A 22,609-nucleotide genomic window follows, 5' to 3' on the forward strand; every position below is an offset into this window, starting at 1 on the left:
AATAATAATAACAGCTATAACTTATTATGCCTATTATTCTCAACACTTTCCATATATTAATGCATTTTCTCCTCAACATATTCCACTAAAGTAGGTACTATTATTATCCTCTTTTACAAATGATAAAACTGAGAAAGCGAGAGGTTAAGTAACTTGTCCAAAGTAGTACGTGTCAGACCTAGGATTTGAACCCAAGCAGTCTGACTCCAATGTCCACATTCTTGACTACTGTGCGATACAGCTTCTCAGGAAGCTGAGCTCTCCGAAGAAGAGGAATTAAGTCTGCAGAGAGTAAAGAACATTCTAGGCTCAGTAATAGCATGTGCAAAGTGTCTGAGGCAGAAGCGAACAATGGTGCACTTAAAAATCTAGAAGGCCGGGACTTCCCTGGTGGCACAGTGGTTGAGAATCCGCCTGCCAATGCAAGGGGCACGGGTTCGAGCGCTGGTCCGGGAAGATCCCACATGCCGCGGAGCAACTAAGCCCGTGCGCCACAACTACTGAGCCTGCACTCTAGAGCCCGCAAGCCACAACTACTGAGCCCACATGCCCCAACTACTGAAGCCCGCACACCTAGAGCCCGTGCTCTGCAACAAGAAAAGCCACCACAATGAGAAGCCTGAGCACCGCAGCAAAGAGTAGCCCCCGCTCGCCGCAACTAGAGAAAGCCCGCACACAGCAACGAAGACCCAACACAGCCAAAAATAAAAATAAATAAAATAAATTAATTTAAAAAAAAAATCTAGAAGGCCAGTATGCCTAGAGCACAAAGAATGAGGGAAGAGAGATGGGGGATGAGGCTGGAAAAGGAGGAAGGAAAGATGGGAAGAAGGGAGGGAGGGAGGGAGGGAGGGAGGGGGGGAGAAGGGGGAGGGAAGAAGAGGGGAGAGGAGGGGAGGGGAGGGAAGTGAGGCAGGCAGAGAAGTGGCTGGTCAGATAAGAGCCAAAGCAGATGAAGGGATGGACCCTATGGGTGAGGTTAAAGATTTCAGTTTTTATCATCCTAAAAACAATGACAAGGTAGTGAAGGTTTTTAATCAGGGACAAGGGTGATGCGACCAGGTGTGCATTTCAAAATGACACCCTTGGCTTCAGTGTGCCAAGTCTACTGCAAAGGGCGAGCACGGGAGTGGGAGGCCCAGCTGGGACTAGGCTTAGTGTGGGTGCATGGAGAAAAACAAGCACATTGAAATGCATTTGGATCATTTCCTCCCAACCATGTTTCCCTAAATCCTGATACCCCCGCTAATTTTTAGTCCAAGCTTACCTTCTCTGACAAAGCCTCCTCAAGCGTCGCCAGTGCAGTATCCGTATTACTGGAATCAGTCTGCAAGGACTTCACTCTGTCTTTCAGATTGGTCAGTTGCTTGTCTTTATCCCTAAGTTGTTCTTGCAAGTTTTCAATCTGAAAGTAAAGATCACCATATTTAATGCACATTTTATTACATGTTCAGTGCCAAGGTCCCTGAAGTGGACCTATCTAAAAAAAATAAAAAAAAAAAAAGACCCAAGATTATGGAAATTGTCAGTATTATGAAGTTACACTTTGACTCAGAATCAAGGCCATTTTGATGAGACCTTCTTTCTTCCATGTAATTCAACTTCGTGTTTAAATGGCAATACAGATGAGCAGAATATCTCCCTCCATGCAAATGCAAGCCCTTCAGACATGTAAGCACTATTATTTCTATCTATTTCTACCTCTTTCACCAGCCCTTTAAGTCTCAAGTCCATAAACCTAATCTTGGTGCAGTGAATCAGAGAAACACATATTCAGGATTCCTTTATTCAACGAACAGACACGTACTGGGTGCTCATTCTACACTGAGCACCATATCAGTATATGGCAGAACCTATGTAGTCATTCACTCACTCCTTTATTCAGTATTAAACTTTGTGATATGCCAAATGTTGTCAAGTGGCTGTTTCAAAGTAACCACATGAAAAGCCAAGTAGGTTATCACCAGTAGACTGTTAATGGGAAGAACCTGTGATATAAATCAAATGTAACGAGTACTAAACACTCCATCTGGCAAATAAGTCATGTGCTGGCAACCAACCAGCCACTTTTATCCACTATCTGCAGCCTGAAATAAACACACCAAATAGCCGATTATAACGCCTGCCCAGGAGCAACAGCAAGGACCTTCTCTTGGGCATTGCGTACATTATCATTCATGTTTTTATTCTCTGCTTTCAAACCATGTATTTCTTATCTAAGGATTAAAAAAAAGTCCCACTGTACAAACAATTTATTCATATTAAGGGTTTTAAATTGACAAGGAAAAAAAGCAGTACAACTCTAAGATAAGTCCATTCAAAATATTTGTATTCTGCACCCAGGCTTTCTCAGGAAATCATTCCAAATGCATGTTTCACAATGTGTGACTCAAACAAATTTGGGGATTACTTGATTCACGTAGCATGAATCTGGAATGGCAATACAAATAATGACAACAGTAGAAGCAGTAATGAGGAGGAGGAAGGTTGACAGTGGAGGTGGCAGCAGTAGCAGCATCAAAATAGCTCTGAATGCAAAGATAACAACCCTGCTGACCCTCAATCTGAGGACAGAGGACGTGGCTAATTTTTCCAATGATTAAAATAGATGTGGCCTAATGGAGATGGACAATTCCTCCTTCCATTCTTCCCACCTTCCTTTGCTCCTTCCTTCTTTCTTTTATTTTTCCCTTTCTCCTCCCCCTTCCTTCTTCTCCTTCCTTTTTTTGCCAATGTATTTTTTAATAAGACATGTTTTCTGCCTTGAGACAGACATCCTGGTTTGGGGAAATAATTAACCTTCTCCTTCATCAAAATGCATTGTATTCCTATTCAGCTACCACTGTAAGAACTGTCCCTCCATGCAAAACACAGGAACTCAAAAGGTATAATCATCTGCAGTCAGAACAAAGGCTCCCTCCATTCCAGACAAGTGTTCATGGGGTTACACAACACAATAAGCAAATATATGAGTGAGCAAAAATATGGATGGTTACATATCAGAATGTAGTCATTATATAGAAGAAACCAGCAGCTGAGACGACTGACTCTTGAGAGAGTGTGTGTCATTATTTTGAGTACACTCACACCCACATTTGTGTACACACGTGTGCAAATCCATGGGGGCTCCAAGCAAACTGATTAAGTTCCCCGTGTTCACCATGGGAGACAGTGCCCTGGACAGAAGAAAGGGGACTTTCTTTCAGGGCATCAGCCCTGGTGTAGTGGCATCACTGATTTCAAGGGACTTCGGGAGCTGCAAATAGAGGCTAAAGAAGACTGCTGTGAGACTCCCTGGGGCCTCCTCAATTACTGGGGAGATTAAGGATGTTGAGGGTCAGTGGTCCAAGGAATACTCAGGTAGGAGATAAGAGCTGGAGAAACGTGGGCTGGTGAGACACAGGAGTGACATAGCTATTATCTCACATCTAAGAGCTCAGCAGAAGAGCCAATTATACCACAGACAAGATTGAAAAACAGAGCTGGAACTGGAGACATTTATAGAGGTAGGGATACACCACTTTAAAAATGTTGCACAAAGATCACCAAGAATGATTCTTAATAAACACAAGGTACAGACCAGAGTGGGGAACATAGACTCTTGTGTAAATAAAAAATAAGCCTATAAATAGATACATATACACAGCTATTAATATAAAATTTTTTTCTGGAAAAAAAATTCACAAGAAATTTTAATAGTGTTTAACTTTGGGGGAAAGGGTCTAGGGTACAAAACTGTGGAAGAGGCCTTCTGCTTATCGTTTTTGAACATTTCTGTAGTTCTCTGCTTGAATTTTCTAACCATGTGGGTTTTATTCAATTTTAATGCCAACCAAGATTATCTGGTTGGTAAAATTATGCGTAATTTTTAGTTTATATTTGTATATAAAAATTTAAACCATTATGCAAGTATTTAAAATCATGTTTGCATACAACTGATAACTAAGTAGAAATCGGAGAATGAGAAGGAAAAAGAGTAGAATATAAAATCGTATGACATTTCTTTGTAAAAAGAGAAAATTCTAGCATAGAACAACAACAACAACAAAATATATATATGGAACTCACTAAAATATTATTTGTCAGTGGTATGACTGATGATTTTACTTTTCTTCTTTATACTTTACTGCATCTGCCAGCTTGTTCTCCTTGAACATAACAGACAGAATAAAAGATATTTAAGACCAACTACAAAATATAAGAATGGTTCTTTAAATGTGTTTTGAACAGTAAGTCTGTGCTTTTTAAAAGGACTCATTGTAAGAGGAAATATTCCTTTGTTACTCCAAGGAGGACTCAATTCTTAAAATTTTAAATTTAGGAGACTGGAGCAAATGTAAAATTCTGTAGCTTTTAAAAAATTATTTTGCAGCTTTCTAATATTTGTAAATTATTAACAACATTTACAAGAAAAAAAGTAGAAACTTTTCTTCAAAGGGTGAGGTTGTACTAGGTTGAAATAGCAGGCAATGAAAAATAAGCAAATTGAAAACCAGGGTTTAGGATTGGGGATGGAAAGTGAGGATTCTGTGAGAAATTCCACATGCTGCAAAAAACTGAATCCACCTAAGCAACATAGTCAACTCACTGGTCACTGGGACTTGATAAAATAAGAGATGGGCCTGAGCACAGGGTTGTCCTTGCCTTTGAACTGAGCTGCCTTTTCATCACAGCTGAGCAGACTCAGCAGGAGCCAGTTCTGCTGAAGTGGTACCTGCACCTCTCAGAGGAGACCACTGGAGAGGGGGCAGGGGGCCGGGAGAGCTCAGGCCCTGGAGGTCACCAGGCTGCCCTAATCCTAATGGCTTCAGACTGACTTCAGTAGCTCCAGGCCTGCCAAGCCTGAGAAGGGGCAATGCCAAGAGGGAGTTTTTTAGTGAGTTTTCACACAAATGCAGCCCTCAGTGGAAGAGTTGTCATTGACTAAACAGCAGCAGCCTCCTTTACTCCACATTTGCTCCCCTCCCATCTGGTCTCCAAAACTGCAGCACAACTATCCTTCCTATAATGCAGATCTGACTGAATGACTTCCTTTCTTAGAACTCTTCAACTGCTCCCCCATTGCCTCCAGATAAAGCCCAAACTCCCTGACATCATACATGAGGCCCTTCACGGGAAGGCTCACCTGGTCCTCCACTATCCCCAGCCTTACCCCAGCCTTGCCAAACCACTCCTGCTATCTCCCAGGACCAGGCTTTCTCATAGCCTCTCCATCTTTGCCTATTCGTTTCTTCTGCTTGGGAGTTTCTTCTCATCCCAATTTTTTACCCTAGTCCTACTCAAATATTTAGATATCAACATATTCCTCACCTCCTCCAGGAAGCCTTCTCTGTCCACAACACCCACTCTGGCCCAGGCTAAGTCTCCTACTTTTCACACACTTTTAAAATCACCTCTTTACTTGTCTCTTTACAATGTGGCTGTGAGTTCCATTAAGACAAGAATTCTGTCATACTCACTGTTGTATTTCTGGCCATAGCACCCAACTGTGTTGGCAATACCACATATTCACTTATTAAATGAATGAAAGAACAATGGAAGGAACCCTATAGAGAGTGTCTTGTATGAAAGGAAGAGACCAGAGCATGTGATAGCTGAGTCCCTTCAGTTCTTAGATCCTACAAAGAAGAAAAAGCATGGAGAAGCTCCATATTTAGCCAGAGTACCTAAAACATGCTGAAGCATCTTTATGCTTTCAAATATTACCCAAAGGTATCTTTTTGGCTGTTTTCTTTATAGAGTTCTGAAATTTAGTTACTTAAAAAAAATTTTTCTTTTCTCCATATCACATATCTCTGTAGTTTCTGTTATCCAAATCTAGGGTATCAGTCAAACCTTTCAGCTGAATCAACAAAAACAACGCAGTCTGGTTTAAGCAGAAAAGGAGGATTTACAAACCACCAGCAATACTGGAGAACCAGGGTTGGGGAAAATAACCCAGAACAATGCCCATAGTTTTGATGCGACTGGTCTAGTGCAGACACTATTGCCCCAGCTGCAGAATACCAGAAACTGAGATTTACAGCACAAACCCAGCTGCCATGGACCACTGAACACCACCACTAGCCCTGTAGCTGTGCAGCGCCATGGCCTCAACCTTACAGTCTCTGCAGCAGAGAGCGTGTCACATTCTCAACATTCCAGCAACTCTGGGGCAGCTACATCTAATGAGCAGAGCCAGGGTGGGGTACACGGCCCAGCTGCAAAGGAGGCTGAGAAACCAAGTGTTGACATTTTCACCTTCCATCAGGAAAGGTCCTTCATAAGATCAGAAGAGAGTTCAAAATATGGGTAGCCAAAAAAAAAAAAAAAGAAAGAAAAAGAACCCATATCTACCCACCTAGGGAGAGCGTGATTGTTAGCTCCTGAACCTGGAAACTGAACCATCCTGAAACAATTTCTCTCAACTGTCTCTCTCTCTCAAGTTCCTATACGTCTATAAAGCTAAGATTTGACTTAGACACTTGTCCAAATGTGGTCCATGCAACTCTTTGTTGCCAGTCTACGATAAGATAACTACAAAAATCGAGAGTGCCTATGTATCACACCAATATTCAAGAACAAGCTTGATGGACTTGTCACCGTGAGCAGTGTATAGACAAATTGAGATGTTTCTGAACGCATGAGTCACATGTGGCCAGAACCGCACAATGATCATACACAGTAGGACCACATATTGTTCCATGACAAATTAGATATTTTAAAAAAGAAACAGGTAGCTTGGGAAGCATGAATTTACAGGCCTGCAAATCTCTCATAATGCTTCAGAAATACCTTTTCTTTTTTTTATTGTGGTAAAATACATACAGCAAAGAATTTGCCATCTAACCCATTTTTAAGTGTATACTTCAGCAGCAGTGTAGTATTAAATACCTTCATAATGTTGTACAACCAACACCGTCAACCACCTCTAAAACTCCATCTTACTGAAACTACCCATTAAATGATAACTTTCCATTCCCCCTACCCCCAGCCCCTGGCAACCACCATTCTACTTTCTGCATCTACAATTTTGAGTACTCTGAGTACCTGATACAAGTAGAATCATATAGTGGTTTTTGTGTAATTGGCTTATTGCACTTAGAATAATGTCCTCAAGGCTCATCCAGAGCATACATCAGGATTTCCTTCCTTTTTTAATACTGAATAATGTTCCATTGTATGTATATACCACATTTTGCTTATCCATTCATCTGCTGATGGATACATAGGTTGATTACACATTTTAGCTATTGTGAAAAATGCTGCTATGAACATGAGTGTACAAATACCTCTTTGAGACCCTATTTTCAATTCTTTTGGTTATATGCTCAGAAGCAGAGTTGCTGGATCATATGGTTGTTCTACTTTTAATTTTTTGAGGACCACCATACTGTTTTCCACAGTGGCTGTACCACTTTACGTGCCCACATACAGTATATAAGGGTTTCAATTTTCCCACATCCTGCCCACCATTTATTATTTTCTGGTTTGTTTGTTTTTGATAGTCGCCATCCTAACAGGTGTGAAATAGTATCTAATTGTAGTTTTGACTTGTATATCTAATTGCAGTTTTGATTTGTATTTCCCCAGTGATTAATGATGTTGTGTGATCTTTTAATGTGCTTACTGGCCATCTGTATTTCTTTAAAATGTCTCTCCAAGTCCTTTGCCAATTTTTAAATCAAGTTGTTTGATTTTTGTTGTTGAGTTTCAGAATTTCTCTCTATATTCTGCATATTATTTCCTTATCAGATATATAATTTACAAGTATTTTCTCCCATTCTATGGGTTGCCTTTTCACTCCGCTGATACTGTCTTTGGATGCACAATTTTTAAATTTTTTCATGAAATCCAATTTGTTTACTTTTTCTTTCATTGCCTGTGCCTTTGGTGTTATAATCAAGACATCACTGCCAATCCAATGTTGTGATGCTTTTGATCCATATTTTCTTCTAAGAGTTTTAGGTCTTACATGTAGGTCTTTGATCCATTTTGAGTTAATTTTTGTATATGGCATCAGGTAAAAGTCCAACTTCATTCTTTTGCATATGGATATCCAGTTTTTTCCCAGTACCATTTGTTGAAAAGACTCCTTTCCCCACTGAATGGTCCTGGCACCCCTGTCAAAAATCATTTGACCATATATATGAGGGTTTACTTCTGGACTCTCCATTCATGGTCTGTGTTTATGCCAGTACTATACTGTTTTGAATATAATAACTTTGCAGTAAGTTTTGAAATCAGAAAGTGTGATTTCTTCCAGCTTCAGTCTTCATTTTCAAGACTGTTTTGGCTATTCAGGGTCCTTTGAGATTCCATATGAATTTTTTTCTTTTTTTTTTTTTTAACTTCTTTATTGGAGTATAACTTCTTTACAATGGTGTGTTAGTTTCTGCTTTATAACAAAGTGAATCAGCTAACATATACATATATCCCCATATCTCTTCCCTCTTGCATCTCCCTCCCTCCCACCCTCCCTATCCCACCCCTCTAGGTGGTCACCAAGCACCGAGCTGATCTCCCTGTGCTATGTGGCTGCTTCCCACTAGCTATCTATTTTACATTTGGTAGTGTATATATGTCCATGCCACTCTCTCACTTCATCCCAGCTTACCCTTCCCCCTCCCCGTGTCCTCAAGTCCATTCTCTATGTCTGTGTCTTTATTCCTGTCCTGCCCTTAGGTTCTTCAGAACCTTTTTTGTTTTTTAGATTCCATATATATGTGCTAGCATACAGTATTTGTTTTTCTCTTTCTGACTTACTTCACTCTGTATGACAGTCTCTAGGTCCATCCACCTCACTACAAATAACTAAATTTCATTTCTTTTCATGGCTGAGTAATATTCCATTGTATATATGTGCCACATCTTCTTTATCCATTCATCTGTCGAAGGACACTTAGGTTGCTTCCATGTCCTGGCTATTGTAAATAGAGCTGCAATGAATATTGTGGTACATGACTCTTTTTGAATTATGGTTTTCTCAGGGTATATGCCCAGTAGTGGGATTGCTGGTTCATATGGTAGTTCTATTTTTAGTTTTTTAAGGAACCTCCATACTGCTCTCCATAGTGGCTGTATCAGTTTACATTCCCACCAAGAGTGCAAGAGGGTTCCCTTTTCTCCACACCCTCTCCAGCATCTATTGTTTGTAGATTTTTTGATGACAGCCATTCTGACCGGTGTGAGGTGATACCTCATTGTTTTGATTTGCATTTCTCTAATGATTAGTGATGTTGAGCATCCCTTCATGTGTTTATTGGCAATCTGTATATCTTCTTTGGAGAAATGTCTATTTAGGTCTTCTGTCCATTTTTGGATTGGGTTTTTTTTGGATATTGAGCTGCATGAGCTGCTTGTAAATTTTGTAGATTAGTCCTTTGTCAGTTGCTTCATTTGCAAATATTTTCTCCCATTCTGAGGGCTGTCTTTTCGTCTTGTTTATGGTTTCCTTTGCTGTGTAAAAGCTTCTAAGTTTCATTAGGTCCCATTTGTTTATTTTTGTTTTTATTTCCATTTCTCTAGGAGGTGGGTCAAAAAGGATCTTGCTGTGATTTACATCATAGAGTGTTCTGCCTATGTTTTCCTCTAAGAGTTTGATAGTGTCTGGCCTTACATTTAAGTCTTTAATCCATTTGGAGTTTATTTTTGTGCATGGTGTTAGGGAGTGTTCTAATTTCATTCTTTTCCATGTAGCTGTCCAGTTTTCCCAGCACCACTTATTGAACAGGCTGTCTTTTCTCCATTGTATATTCTTGCCTCCTTTATCAAAGATAAGGTGACCATATACTATAGAAATTATCCCTGAAAGTATGGTCTTTTGGCATTGGCTTTTTTTCACGCAGTATGATTCTTTGGAGATCCAGTCAAGTTGTTATGTTTACCAATAATCTATTCATTTTTATTGCTAACTAGTATTCCATGGTATGGATACATCAGCTTGGTTAACCATTCACCTATCTAAGGACATTGGATTTTTTCCAGTCTTTAGTTACTACAAATAGGCAACTATAAACATTCATGCACTAGTTTTTTCCATGAACATAAGTTTTCTTTTCACTGGGATAAGTGCTGCCGGAGTACAACTGCTGGGTCTTACGAGAGTTGTAATTTAGCTGTATAAGAAACTGCCAAACTGTTTTCCAGAGTGGCTGCACCACTTATACTTGCTTTCACAGAACAGAAAGGCCAATTTATTACCCTTTCTTTCTATGGTTCATGCCTTTAATATCAATTCTATGAACTTGTTACCTAGCCCTACATTCTGAAGATTTTATCCTATAGTTTTTCTCACAAATTTATAGTTTTATGTTTTACATTTAAGTCCATGATCTACTTTGAGTTAATTTTGCATAAGGTGTGAGATTTAGGTTAATGTTCATTTTTATTGTCTATGGATGTTCAATTGATCCAGCAACACTTGTTAAAAAAAAAGGCTATCCTTCCTTCACTGAAATGTTTTTGCACCTTTGCAAAATATCAGTTAAGCATATTTGTGTGGGTGTATTTCTGGGTTCTCTGTTCTGTTCCACTGATTTATGTCTCTGTCTCTCCAATAATACAACACTCTCTTGATTACTGTACTTATATTGTAAGAGTTAATACCAGTAAAGTGATATTTCCTACCTTATTCTTTTTTTCAAAGAATGCTTTAGTTAATCTAGGGCTTGTGTCTTTCCGAAAAATTTTTATAATAAGCTTGTCTACTTCAATAAAAACCCTTGATGGAAGTTTGATAGAAATTTCATTTATCCTACAGCTCAGTTTTGGGAGAATTGACACCTTTACTATGTTGAGTCTTTCAAACCATGAATACAGTGCATATCTCATTTGTTTAGGTCTTCTTTGATTTTTTTCATTAACATTTTGTTAATTTCAGCATGCAGAACCTGTACATGTTTTGGTAAGTTCATATCTAAGTATTTCATTTTCTTTGGAGTTATTATAAATGGTATTATGTTTCTAATTTTAGCTTCCACATATTCATTGTTAGCTTATACAAATGTAGTTAATTTCTGTGTGTTCAGTTAAGTCTCAGGATACAGGACAACACACATGAGAGATAGTGGTCTGTAGCTTTGTTCTGGAGGGTTTTTCTTTGTTTTTGCTTTTTTTTTTTTAATATTATTTTTCTGTTTTGGGTGTCAAGGTAATACTGACCTTATAAGTTAGTTGGAAAATATTCCCAGATCCCTTTTTCAGCAAGAGATTAAGTAAAATTAGTGTTAATTCTTTAACTATTTGGTAAAAATCTCCAGTGAAACTATCTGGGCCTGGAAATTTCTTTTTCAAGAGCTTTTAAATTACAAATTCAACTTATTTGTTGTAAGATTATTCATGTTATCCATTTCATCTTGGTTGAGTCTGGTAGTTTGCAGTTTTTGAGGAATGGACCATTTCCTCTAAGCTATCAAATTTATGAGTATGAAGTTGTAATATTCCTCCCTCAACTTTTTAATGACTACAGAATCTATAATGGTGTCTCTTGTTTCATTTCTGATATTGTTGATTGGTACGTTCTCTCTTTTATCTTTTTATCAATTTTATTGATTTTTTTTTCAAAGAAGAAGCTTTTAATTTTATTGATTTTCTCTATTTTTTCTGTGTTTTCAATTTTATTTATTTCTGCTCTGTATTTATTATTTCCTTACTTATACTTGTTTTGGGTTCATTTTGTTCTTCTTTTACTGGTTTACTGAGGTAGGAACTCTGAATATTCATTTGCTACCCTTCCTCTTTTCTAATGTAAGTATTTAACGCTATAAATTTCCCTCTCAGCACTGCTTTAGCTGCATTCCACAAATTCTGATATGTTGTAGTTTCATTTCCATTCAGTTATATGTATATTTTTTCTGTGAGACTTCACTTTTGAAGCATGGATTATTATCTATTTAGCATCTGTGAACCATGAATTATTTGTAGATTCTCTTCTCTATTACTGAATTCTAGTTTGATTCCAATATTGTCATAGAGCATATTCTATGAATTAAGTTCTTTTAACTATGTTGAGGTTTGTTTTACCACTCTGCATATGGTCTATCTTGGTGAATGTTACATGCATACTTGAAAGTAATGTATAATCTGCAGTTGTTGGGTGGAGTGTACTATATATGTCAAATAGCTCTTGTTAGTTGATAGCTGTTCAGTTCTTCTATATCTTTGCTAATTCCTGTATTTAGTTCTATCAATTGTTGATAGTGGGGTGCTGAAGTCCCCAACTATTATTGTGAATTTGTCTATTTCTCCTTTCATTTCTATGTGGCTTTAGTTCATATATTTTGAAGCTCTTTTAGCTGGTGCATACACATTTAGATTTGCTGTCTTCTTGGTGGATTACTTCTTTTATTATTATATGTCACCTATTGTCCCTGGTGATTTTCTTTGCTGTTAAATCTACTTTTTCTGACATTAATATAGCCATTCCTCCTTTTAAAAAATTTGTCTTAACATGATATCTTTTTCAGTTCTTTTACTTTCAACTTACCTATGACATTGTGTTTGAAGTGAGTTTCTTATAGACAGTATATAGTTGTGTCACATTTTTGTTGTTGTTATTGCTGTTGTTGAATCCACTTTGGCAATCTCTGTATTTTAATTGGTACTTTTTGACCATTTATATAAAGTAATTATTGATATGTTAGGGCTTACTTCTGCTATTTTATCATTTGTTTTCTGTTCACTTCCTTGGTTTCTCATTCCTTTGTTTCTCTTTCCTGGCTTTCCTGAGAGCTACCTGGAGTATTTTTAGGATTTCATCTTCAATTATTTATACAATTTTTGAGTATATAGTTTTGCATATTTTCTTAGAAATTGCCATATGTGGTGCAATTTACATATGCAACATGTCACAACCTACTGATATAAATGTTTTACCATTTCAAATGGAGTATTGAAATTGTACTTCCATTAAGGTCCTTTTACCTTACCCATTTTTAATATACAGTTATCAAATTATTTCCTTTATATACATTGAGCACAACAGATACTGTTATGATTTTTGCTTCAACCATCAAATATGATTCTAAAAACTTAAAAGAGAAAGATAGTCTATTACATTCAGTTCTATTTCCTTCCATTCCACTCTTCTTCCTTCTTTTCTGAAGTGCTAGTCCTTCTTCTGTTATCATTTCCTTTCTTTTTAGAGAGCTTTCTTTAGTCTTTCTTTAAGGATATACGTGCTAGTCTGTTGGTGGGAATGTAAGTTGGTGCAGCCACTGTGGGAGACAGTATGGAGGTTCCTCAGAAAACTAAAACTGGAATTACTCTATGATCCAGCAATCCCACTCCTGGGCCTATATCCAGACAAAACTATAATTCAGAAAGATACATGCACCCATATGTTCATAGCAGCACTATTCACAATAGCTTAAATGTCCATTGACAGGTGAATGGATAAAGAAGATATAGTACATATATACAATGGAATACTACTCAGCCATAAAAGAGGACCAAATATTGCCATTTGCAGCAACATGGATGCGACTAGAGATTATCATATTAAGTAAGTCAGAAAGAGAAAGACAAATACATATGATATCACTTATATGTGGAATCTAAAATATGACACAAATGAACCTATCTATGAAACAGAAAGAGAACCATGGACATAGAGAAAAGACTGGTGGTTGCCAAGGGGGAGGGGGTTGGGGAAGAAATGGAGTGAGAGGTTGGGGTTAGTAGATGTAAGCTTTTGTATACAGAATGGATAAACAACAAGGTCCTACTGTATAGCACAGAGAACTACATTCAATATCCTATGATGAACCATAATGGAAAAGAATACGTTAGAAAAGAATGTATATATATGTATAATTGAATCACTTTGCTGTACAGCAGTAATTAACACAACATTGTAAATCAACTTACTTCAATTTAAAAAAAAAAAAAAAAGGATATATGTGCTAGTGACAAATACTCTTGGTTTCCCATTATCTGAAAATGTCTTTAGTTCCCTATTCACTCCTGAAGGATAGTTTCACCAGATAGAGAACCTGTGGCTGAAAGTTTTTTCTTTCTGCACTTGAAAAATGTGCCAAATCTCTCTGGATTCCATAGTTTCAGACGACAAATCTACCATCATTTTAATTGGTATTTATTTCCCTATAAATATTGAGTGGTCTCTCTCTGATTGCTTTAAGATTTTTTTCCTTTATCTTTAGTTTTTAGAGGTTTAATTATGATGTGTCTTGGTATAGATTTCTTTGGGTTTGGGTTTATCCTATTTTGGGTTCACTCATCTTTTTGAATCTGTAGGTTTATACCTTCTGCCAAATTTGGGAAATTTCAGCTATTGCTACTTTGAATACTTTTTCAGCTCCATATTCTTTCTCCTCTCTTTCTGGTACTCCAGTAACATGTTAGATATTTGTTATTGCACAGGTCCCTGAGCTGTGTTCATTTATTTTCCAGTCTACAGTGTCTCTGTTATTCAGACTAAGTTCTATTGATCTGTCCTCAATTTCACTTGATTCTATCATCTGTTGTCTCCACTCTACTATTGAATCCTTCCAGTGAGGTTTTCAAAAAGTAGAAAACCTCACTGGAAGGATTCAGTACTTGTTCAATCAGTTTTATGATAATTGTTTTAAATTTTTTATCAGATAATTCCAATATTTGATTCATCTTGGTGTTGGCATTAGTTCTCTTTTCTCACTCAAATTGTGATTTTTTTTTTTCTGGTTCTTGGTATGATGAGAGATTTTCAATTGCATCCTGGACATTTTGAATATACCTTAAAAGGTTTGTTTTGTTTTGTCTTCCTATTTATATCTTCGATTTTAGCAGGCAGTCAGTCACCCTATTTCAGTTTAGTATGTGGGATCTGGTTGGCTTCCTTGACTTGCTGACATCACTGCTAGGGGCAGAGTAGCTTGTTGCTAGGGGTTTTGGGGCTGGGGATGGGTTAGGCTGCCCTAGCTCTACTGATAAAGCTGCTGTGGGCAACTTGAGCCCACCACTGCTGGCAGGTGTGAGACGGAGGATGGATCGGCTCATTGGAGCTCTGCTAGCAATGCTGGTGTGGGCAGACTGGGCCACTGCTAAGTCCCAGCTGGGCTTCCCCTTTCCCAAAGGGAAAGCAGGCATTCCCTTCTTCTCTTCCTCCCACCCTTATTCCTCTGTCTCTCTGTATCTCTCACTGTGCCTGTCTCTCTCTCTTTTCCTTCTTCCCTTCCTTCTTTTCATCTATTTCTGTTGGCAGTTCAGAATTGCAGGGCTCTCCAGCTCCAGTCAGGGATATATAAGGAATAACAAGATAACCCAGGGAACTCAATGAGGCATCCTTCAATTCCCGAGGCCCATAGCCAGTCCTCCTTCTTCTTTTCCACCTTTCAGGGTCCTTTTATGATGGTCTGTTGAATTATTTCCAGACAATCTAAATTAAGTTGTATTTAGAGAGAAGGAGCAGGAATAAGTGAGTTTATGCCATCTTATCCCAGAACTGGAAGCCACTAAATGTTTTTTTAGAAATGGATTGTTTAACTTGCTCTTCAAAATCCCATCACTGGTTTAAAATGAAAAGAAGCAAAGTAACTTGTTTAAGGTAATCCAAACAACTAGTGGTGAAAGGAGGGTTCACACTCAGACTGTCTGACTCTAGAGACCCCTGCCCTGCCTCAGATTCCCCACGGTTATTCAGGAGCGTTTCAGAGCAGAGACTCTCAGCCCCCTTCCTATATCAGCACACCTAGGGACCAATTCCCACCAGATGATAGATGGAAAGGAACCAGAGTCTAACTGGAGGGTTGAGAAGTTTCCAAATCAGACTCCATTTGAGATTCACTCCCAAGTGGCATGAAGTTACATGGCAAATAAGTTCAAAGAAACTCAAACAAACTCACTGTGTTGGTAAATATTCCCTCAGCGAAAATGCTTAACACAAAGTGAAGAAAGGGACTTGCATGATACCACTAAGATCTACGTTTCCTATCATGGGGCTGGCACATAGTAGGCCCTCGGTAAATATTCCTTGACTGTAACCAAAACGAACCAGTCCTTTTAAATTCTAGATGAGCCTTGGCTCAAATTACCTCCCACAACAGTGTTCCTGAGAACAAATAACCACATCATGACACCCTGTGGAATACTTGAGACACTGCACTCAGCAAGTTCTACCAACATCCAAATTCAGATGGACAGGGAGAAAGCAGAAGAGAAAACAGCTCTGCAAAGCGCATAATCAGTATTTAAAGGTCTAGAATGTTCTTTTATCATCAGCAGTCTGACCCCAATGGATAAGCTCTCTAAAATAAAAGTGCCTGCTTCCCATGCTTGGTGCTTATCTGAATTCCAGAGCATTTATATGATTTCCTTTCTTTTAAAACTAATTTTAAAATGTGATCCAAACCCTAACCAAGACAGCATGTTCCCAAATAGTATGGAATTTTGTATAATTTTCCTTTAGACATAAAATGAATAGGCAGCAAATTTAAAACACCCCTAAATTGTTCTAAGATGGAACATCCCAAAAATGTCCAATGAGAAAATGACAGGCAAGGTCCAAAAGAGCTCCTAGAAACTCTCATGATGTAAAAATATTAATAAATAATTGTTGTAAACTCTACTTTCATGGTTTGCTAACCATAGCTAAACTTATTGAGAGGATGGCAGGGTGGTTAAGAGGTCTGGAGCCTCCTAAACAGAAAAGTTTCCTAATGTCGTGCAAACTGATTTCTGCTGAACGTCATGATAAAAAGATTCTACTTTTGTTTTCCACATAAAAAACTGAAAACCCATCAAATTGAGAATGTAAAATATTGCATTTTTTTTTCATATTTTGTACTCCCCAAAAGAAAAGAAAAAGAAAAATGTATACAGGGGAATCACTATATGCAGCAAAAGTACATTTGCACACACATTGAACAGGAAATAGTTTTAAAATTTATATAACACTGATTTTACCTGAAAGTCATAGCTATACACATTATATAGCTTTTGTATCAAGTTTCAACAATGCATATACCTTTAATTTTTATGGACTTCTTTATTCTAATAGTATCTGACATCACAAAAAATAATTCGCTTATTGGAACACACAAAACTCACATGGAAAAGAGGGAATAAAAAAGAAATAATGGGACAAATAGAAAAATCTTTAAAATCTCATAATCTTATATATGATTCTGAGAAAGATATCAATGTAACTGATCTTCTGCAGATTTTCAGTTATGTATTTTCTTTTAATATTTACACATTCATTTTTCACTCTCTATTCTAAACTTGAAATTTAGTTCACAGGATACTACCTGCCTTTCATGCTTGCTTTGTTGCTATTTAATTCCTAGGCTGCAATTCAACTGCAACTAGCTTTAAATTTTAAGTGCATCATCTAATCTTTGACTATTTAAATAATGAATATTTTAGTAATTAAAAATTGCCATTAAGATCACTCAAAAAAATCATTAAACTCTTCAGGATAAAAGTCTTTTCTTCTCCACACACTGTCAATAAACAAAGTGCTAATCTTGTCACTTTTTTGGCCACTGTCTCAGGAATGCTTCTTAAGTACTCAAAGGATTAAATTAAATCTCACCTGCAGACAGGCTTTACAATTCAGCTGAAAACCTCGTTCTCAAAGGAAAATTACTTTCATTATCTTAAGTTAAAACCAAAGATTCTGTCCTCTGGAATTTGCAGGAAAATAGCAGCATCAAAGAAAACAATTCACTTCAAGAGAGTTTGTTCTTCAAGACACTGTCTAAAAGAATTATTTAAGAGAGAATTCATTTCGGGAAATATTTTCTCAAGGTCATTCTAAGACAGCCATAAAACTGTGTCATTTAAATTACTTCAAGTTGATGTCTTTTCACAATTTTGACTGTCTTCTTGGGGTTTTAAGAGGCTTTTTATTTTTAAAAAATTATTTTATTTATAGTCCTTGTTTTGAACTCTAAATTTGGCTTAGGGTCTTTTGCTTTTTTAAGAGGTTATATAATTTTATGAGCTAAACATTTGAAACCCGTGGAGGGGATAAGAATAAAATTTATATCTTTTGAGTTCAAAAACGAAATAATAGAAGAAAATGAATTTGAGATTAAAATATGTATGCATTTGGGGGCGAAATGACAACACTCTAGTACTCAAGAAACTATTTTCCAACTTAAAGTAGTCTGTCTATGCTCTTTAATTTAAGAAATACTTAATAGGATAAAATACTCAAATTGCAGAAAATTTCCTCCTAAGAAGAGATAGCATTTCAAAACTTTCCCCCACCACGTTGTTACGAGCCACTGTGGGGAGGATTAGGACACGGTCCATTTTTGGACTCTTGAATCTACTTCCTAAATAAACAAATCCTGGCTCTTTCTCCCCAAATCAAATACAAACCCAAAGGAAGGACAGGGAGATGAACTACTAGACTGAAAAATAGAAACATTATGTCAAAGCACCCTACATCATTATTTGCAGACAATTTATTTTGTTACTGGTTAGTATCCTTCATGTTAAATGTTCTGTCCCCTACAGCAAATGTTCCATTTCAAAAACATAGTAACATGTGCTGGAAATAGAAACCACCAAAGAATTACGTCTGGTGGCTATAGAATGTATTTGTGGTGGATTAGAAAAATGCACATTATTACTGAAGCTCACTATGTATGAATTTCACTATCAATATAATATGTAAAATAACCCAACAGTATATCAGAATTCTTTGTCAGTTGGAATAAAAGTTTTATGAAATAGAAATTAAAGTATATTTCACCATCACCAGGCTATCTCTAAAAGAGAGTTCTGTTATATACAAGTATTAAAGACAAGATTTGCAAATTCACTCTTTATTTTCATCTTAGAAACAACATGAAGTATAAAAAGTAACAGTTCTTCAAATAGATACATGAGCAGAATGACCTGTTAAAAGATCACTCTGTATCTTAGTGGGGTTTTTTTACCTTTGGTTTTTACATTTGACTCTTTAAACAATGTGTTTTATCTGTACTTGGCAAGACTTGCCCCAGCCTAAACCTTCTAGAGCCCAGTCATAAATGGCTCTGGCAGGACCTCAAAGATAGATCCTACCTGTGCCCCAGCTTCCCTTCACTTCAGATGAATTTCTTCAGGGACACATAATCTTACATGTCATTCTTACTAAAGCCACGGTGTTGTGTCTGAGCCTCACAAATGTTATACAGTAATTCTGAGCATCTTTAACATTTATCTCAAATATTTTGGAAACTAAGCATGAAAGAATCTCTGGAAATGAAGAGTTTTCATGAGGTTAAGGCCAAATCCCTTCCTGAGAATTTTTTATGACATGATGAGTTATGTTCTTCATTGGAACAAAGGAGTGGGTGGACAAAACGCCCATGAGAATGTAATTCAGCAACCTCTGAGACACTAGCATCCAAATGATTTAAACAACTAAATACTGTCAGGGGTCCCAAAGGAATAATCTATTCTTATCACTCACTGTGTTGTGATGAGTCACACATCTGCAAAAACTATAATCAATTATTAAAATATAAAAATGATCCGGGCTTCCCTGGTGGCGCAGTGGTTGGGAATCTGCCTGCCAATGCAGGGGACACGGGTTCGAGCCCTTGTCTGGGAGGATCCCACATGCCGCGGAGCAGCTAGGCCTGTGAGCCACAACTACTGAGCCTGCGCGTCTGGAGCCTGTGCCCCGCAATAAGAGAGGCCGCGACAGTGAAAGGCCCGCGCACCATGATGAAGAGTGGCCCCCACTTGCCACAACTGGAGAAAGCCCTCGCATAGAAACGAAGAGCCAACACAGCCAAAAAAATAAAATTAAAAAAAAAAAAAAAAAAAAGATCCAAAACAAGTGTGGCTTCCAACTTGACCACATACAAGAATTGTCTAGGTACCTGCTAATGCAGATTCTTGGGTCCCAGGACTGGAGGTGCTGACTCACTGGGTCCATGGAGAGATTTGGTAATCGGCATATTTAACAAGTGCCACAGGTGATTTTGATCTAACAGTCCATGGACCAAAGTTTTAGAAACACCGAACGGGAAACCTTTTTATATCAAACTGAGTCCAAAATGAATAGTAACTATCCATTTCTCCCTCAATCATCATCTTCTTCAAGAAAAATGGACAATATTCTCCCTTAGTCCCTCATAACTGAAGTTATTTTTCAGAGGTCTGAGAATTCAAAAAGCATCTCCAGAATACGGATCCAGGTAGAGGCCGGGGGAGAAGGTTCCTTTTCCCTTGTACCTTCTTTCTCATGAATCCAATATACGTAAGTGGGTTTTGCATTTGATAGGAGCATCTTCTATGAGAAAGCAAGGTCCTGTGAAGATCCAGTCTCCCTAAAAGACTCTGAACACGTGAAATCACCAGTTACATGGCAAACCTTATCCACAACCTATCTTCACTTAGTACCCACTGGAGGCCAAAGACATAACTAAGGAGATGAAGATATAACAAGCACTCATAAAAACAACAGGACCTGGCAAATTCTAGCAGACAGAGCTTCAGCATAAGTGAAACAGATTCTGTATATTCTCTGCCTCTCAAGTTCCTGGTAAAAGAACTTCACGGGATCTTAAATGTATTGGGAGAAAAGAAGCACAAAAAGATTATGAACAGCAAACCTGCAGGCCTGTGATTTAAACCCTGGGGTTGGATAGACGAGCTGAAATGGGTAAGCAGCCCTTTCATTTTCTTCCCTTCAAAGTTTAACATCATTCCTTCCAGCAGTAACCATCTGTGCTTGAGAGGTCTGATTACAGCACATGCAGAATTTACAGAATAAAATAATGACTCAGGCTCCAGATTTATTCAGCTAATGGAAAGGGGTCTGTCTTCTGCAAAGTGTCAAAAATTCAATCTCGTCTGCTAGTCTGACACTAAAGAAAACATAAACCGCTTCTTTTCCCAATTAGATTCAGGGTTCCTTAAACTTTCCTAGGAGGCTAGTCTTGTTCTGAAATTGGATATTTAAAGAAGCAGTCTGCTTTTGTTTATACACTTTTGTTTCCTATTAAGATCTAGAATGCATTTTGTTCTTTTATTGTCCAAGGCATCTTCCCCACGTAATTTCTGAATCTCATGGATTGATGTTTCTAGATGGCCATCAACAACTTCTATCCTTTATTAACAAACTCCTCTGGTGCCCTAATACCACGGGGTGCTGTCCTTAATCAGAGGAAACAGTAAGGTTTAGTGATTCAAATCTAGTTGTATTCAAAGGTGCAACACTACAGATCACTGCAAAATTCTCCACAAAAGCATAGTAAAATGCAAGGGGCTGCTGCAAAGCAGCAGGGATCTTTCCAAAGGAAAATGGATCAGAGCTCATAAGCCAGATATTTTACCAATAATTAGTTAATGTGTAGTGTGAACCAACTGTGAAACCAAATGTAGCAATTAAAGCACATGGCATATTTAAATAACCCCTTAGAATAAAATTAAGGGGGAGGGAAATGGGAAATATTTGAAGTATTTCACTCTGGGAAAGGTACATTGAGTTACTGATAGGTCCGTTCTAAGGTGGCTTTTACATACTTACAAGTGCTTTTTTGAAAGAAAAAGATAGCTGTAACTTTAAAAAAAAATAAAAGAAATTTGCCCTCATACTTAAATTTCCACAGGCTCTCTCCCCTAAGGCTTCCTCTTTTCCATGATTCAGTAATTGCTGGCAAGAGGGGCCACTTGCACCTCAAAATAAGGGGCAAGTGGCTAATTATTTCTGTACAGGCCCATCTGCAAACTCAATCAGTTGCAGATGTAGAACTGTACCCACAAAAAAAGCAGCAGTTTCTATACCATAGAGGCCTAGATGCAGTGGAACTCCAACAGAGGCAACACAATAATCCAGCAGTAGATAGACATGAGGCACAGCTCTATTTAGTCCCCCAAAATGTGCTACCTTGGCGATTTTCTTTAAAACAAGTAAATAAGAACCACCAAAAAACTAGAATTATATTCAGATAAGCAAGTTAAATCTGCTCACGATACTTATCTTGGTCTAAATATTAAGCCTTAATTTCCTTCAGTGCTTGGCCTAACTCTACCTCAGTCTTTTTTTTAATTCAAGAAGGAAGGGAACAAGAAGGAAACCGTATGTCCAGAGGGAGGCCTCCCACACCAGGTGCTATGTTTGTTGATTGAATCCTCATGACGACCCTATGATTTGGTGACAATAATCCCTATTCCACAGACAAGGAAACCATTACATACCTACTAGATGGAGAAGTAATACTTGAACTCAAGTCTGTCAGATTCTAAACACTGCTTTTCTTTCTTTTTTTTTTTTAACCATAGTCACCTAGCCACCACTTTAATGTTTAATATTTAATGTGAATCGGACACAGCATGCTCAAGAACGGCTCTTCTCTAAGCACTTATCCCAGACTGGCCTGACTACATACGATTAGCACTTTCCTTTGCCCCCACCCCACCCCCCAGATACAGTCTCGGTAAAGGTCAGTGATAAGACAGTGTGCAGTAAATTGTTAATAAGAAAATCAAGGCATCTTATTTACCGATATGTCTGATTTTATATATTTTTTTAAATTTATTCAGTATTGAGCTAATATTTGTTTGCCAGGTACTTTTGCAGACCTGGTGAAAAAGCCAGACAAGCTCCCTGGCCCCATGGAGCTTCTATGCACATTAGGGGACAAAATTAATAAACATGTCAACAAATGCTCATAAAACATAG

At 37.7% G+C, this 22,609-nt stretch overlaps 1 protein-coding gene across 1 annotated transcript in view; it reads right to left on the minus strand.

Moving 5' to 3' along the window:
- ERC2 (ELKS/RAB6-interacting/CAST family member 2) overlaps nucleotides 1-22,609 on the minus strand; it is a 940,128-nt gene that overhangs the window by 531,454 nt on the left and 386,065 nt on the right. The window contains exon 7 of the mRNA XM_061195441.1: nucleotides 1,268-1,405. Coding sequence (XP_061051424.1) covers nucleotides 1,268-1,405 — 138 coding nt within the window. The remainder of the gene's footprint in view (nucleotides 1-1,267; nucleotides 1,406-22,609) is intronic.

Source organism: Eubalaena glacialis, chromosome 7, assembly GCF_028564815.1.
Source record: "Eubalaena glacialis isolate mEubGla1 chromosome 7, mEubGla1.1.hap2.+ XY, whole genome shotgun sequence".
Taxonomy (NCBI): domain Eukaryota; kingdom Metazoa; phylum Chordata; class Mammalia; order Artiodactyla; family Balaenidae; genus Eubalaena; species Eubalaena glacialis.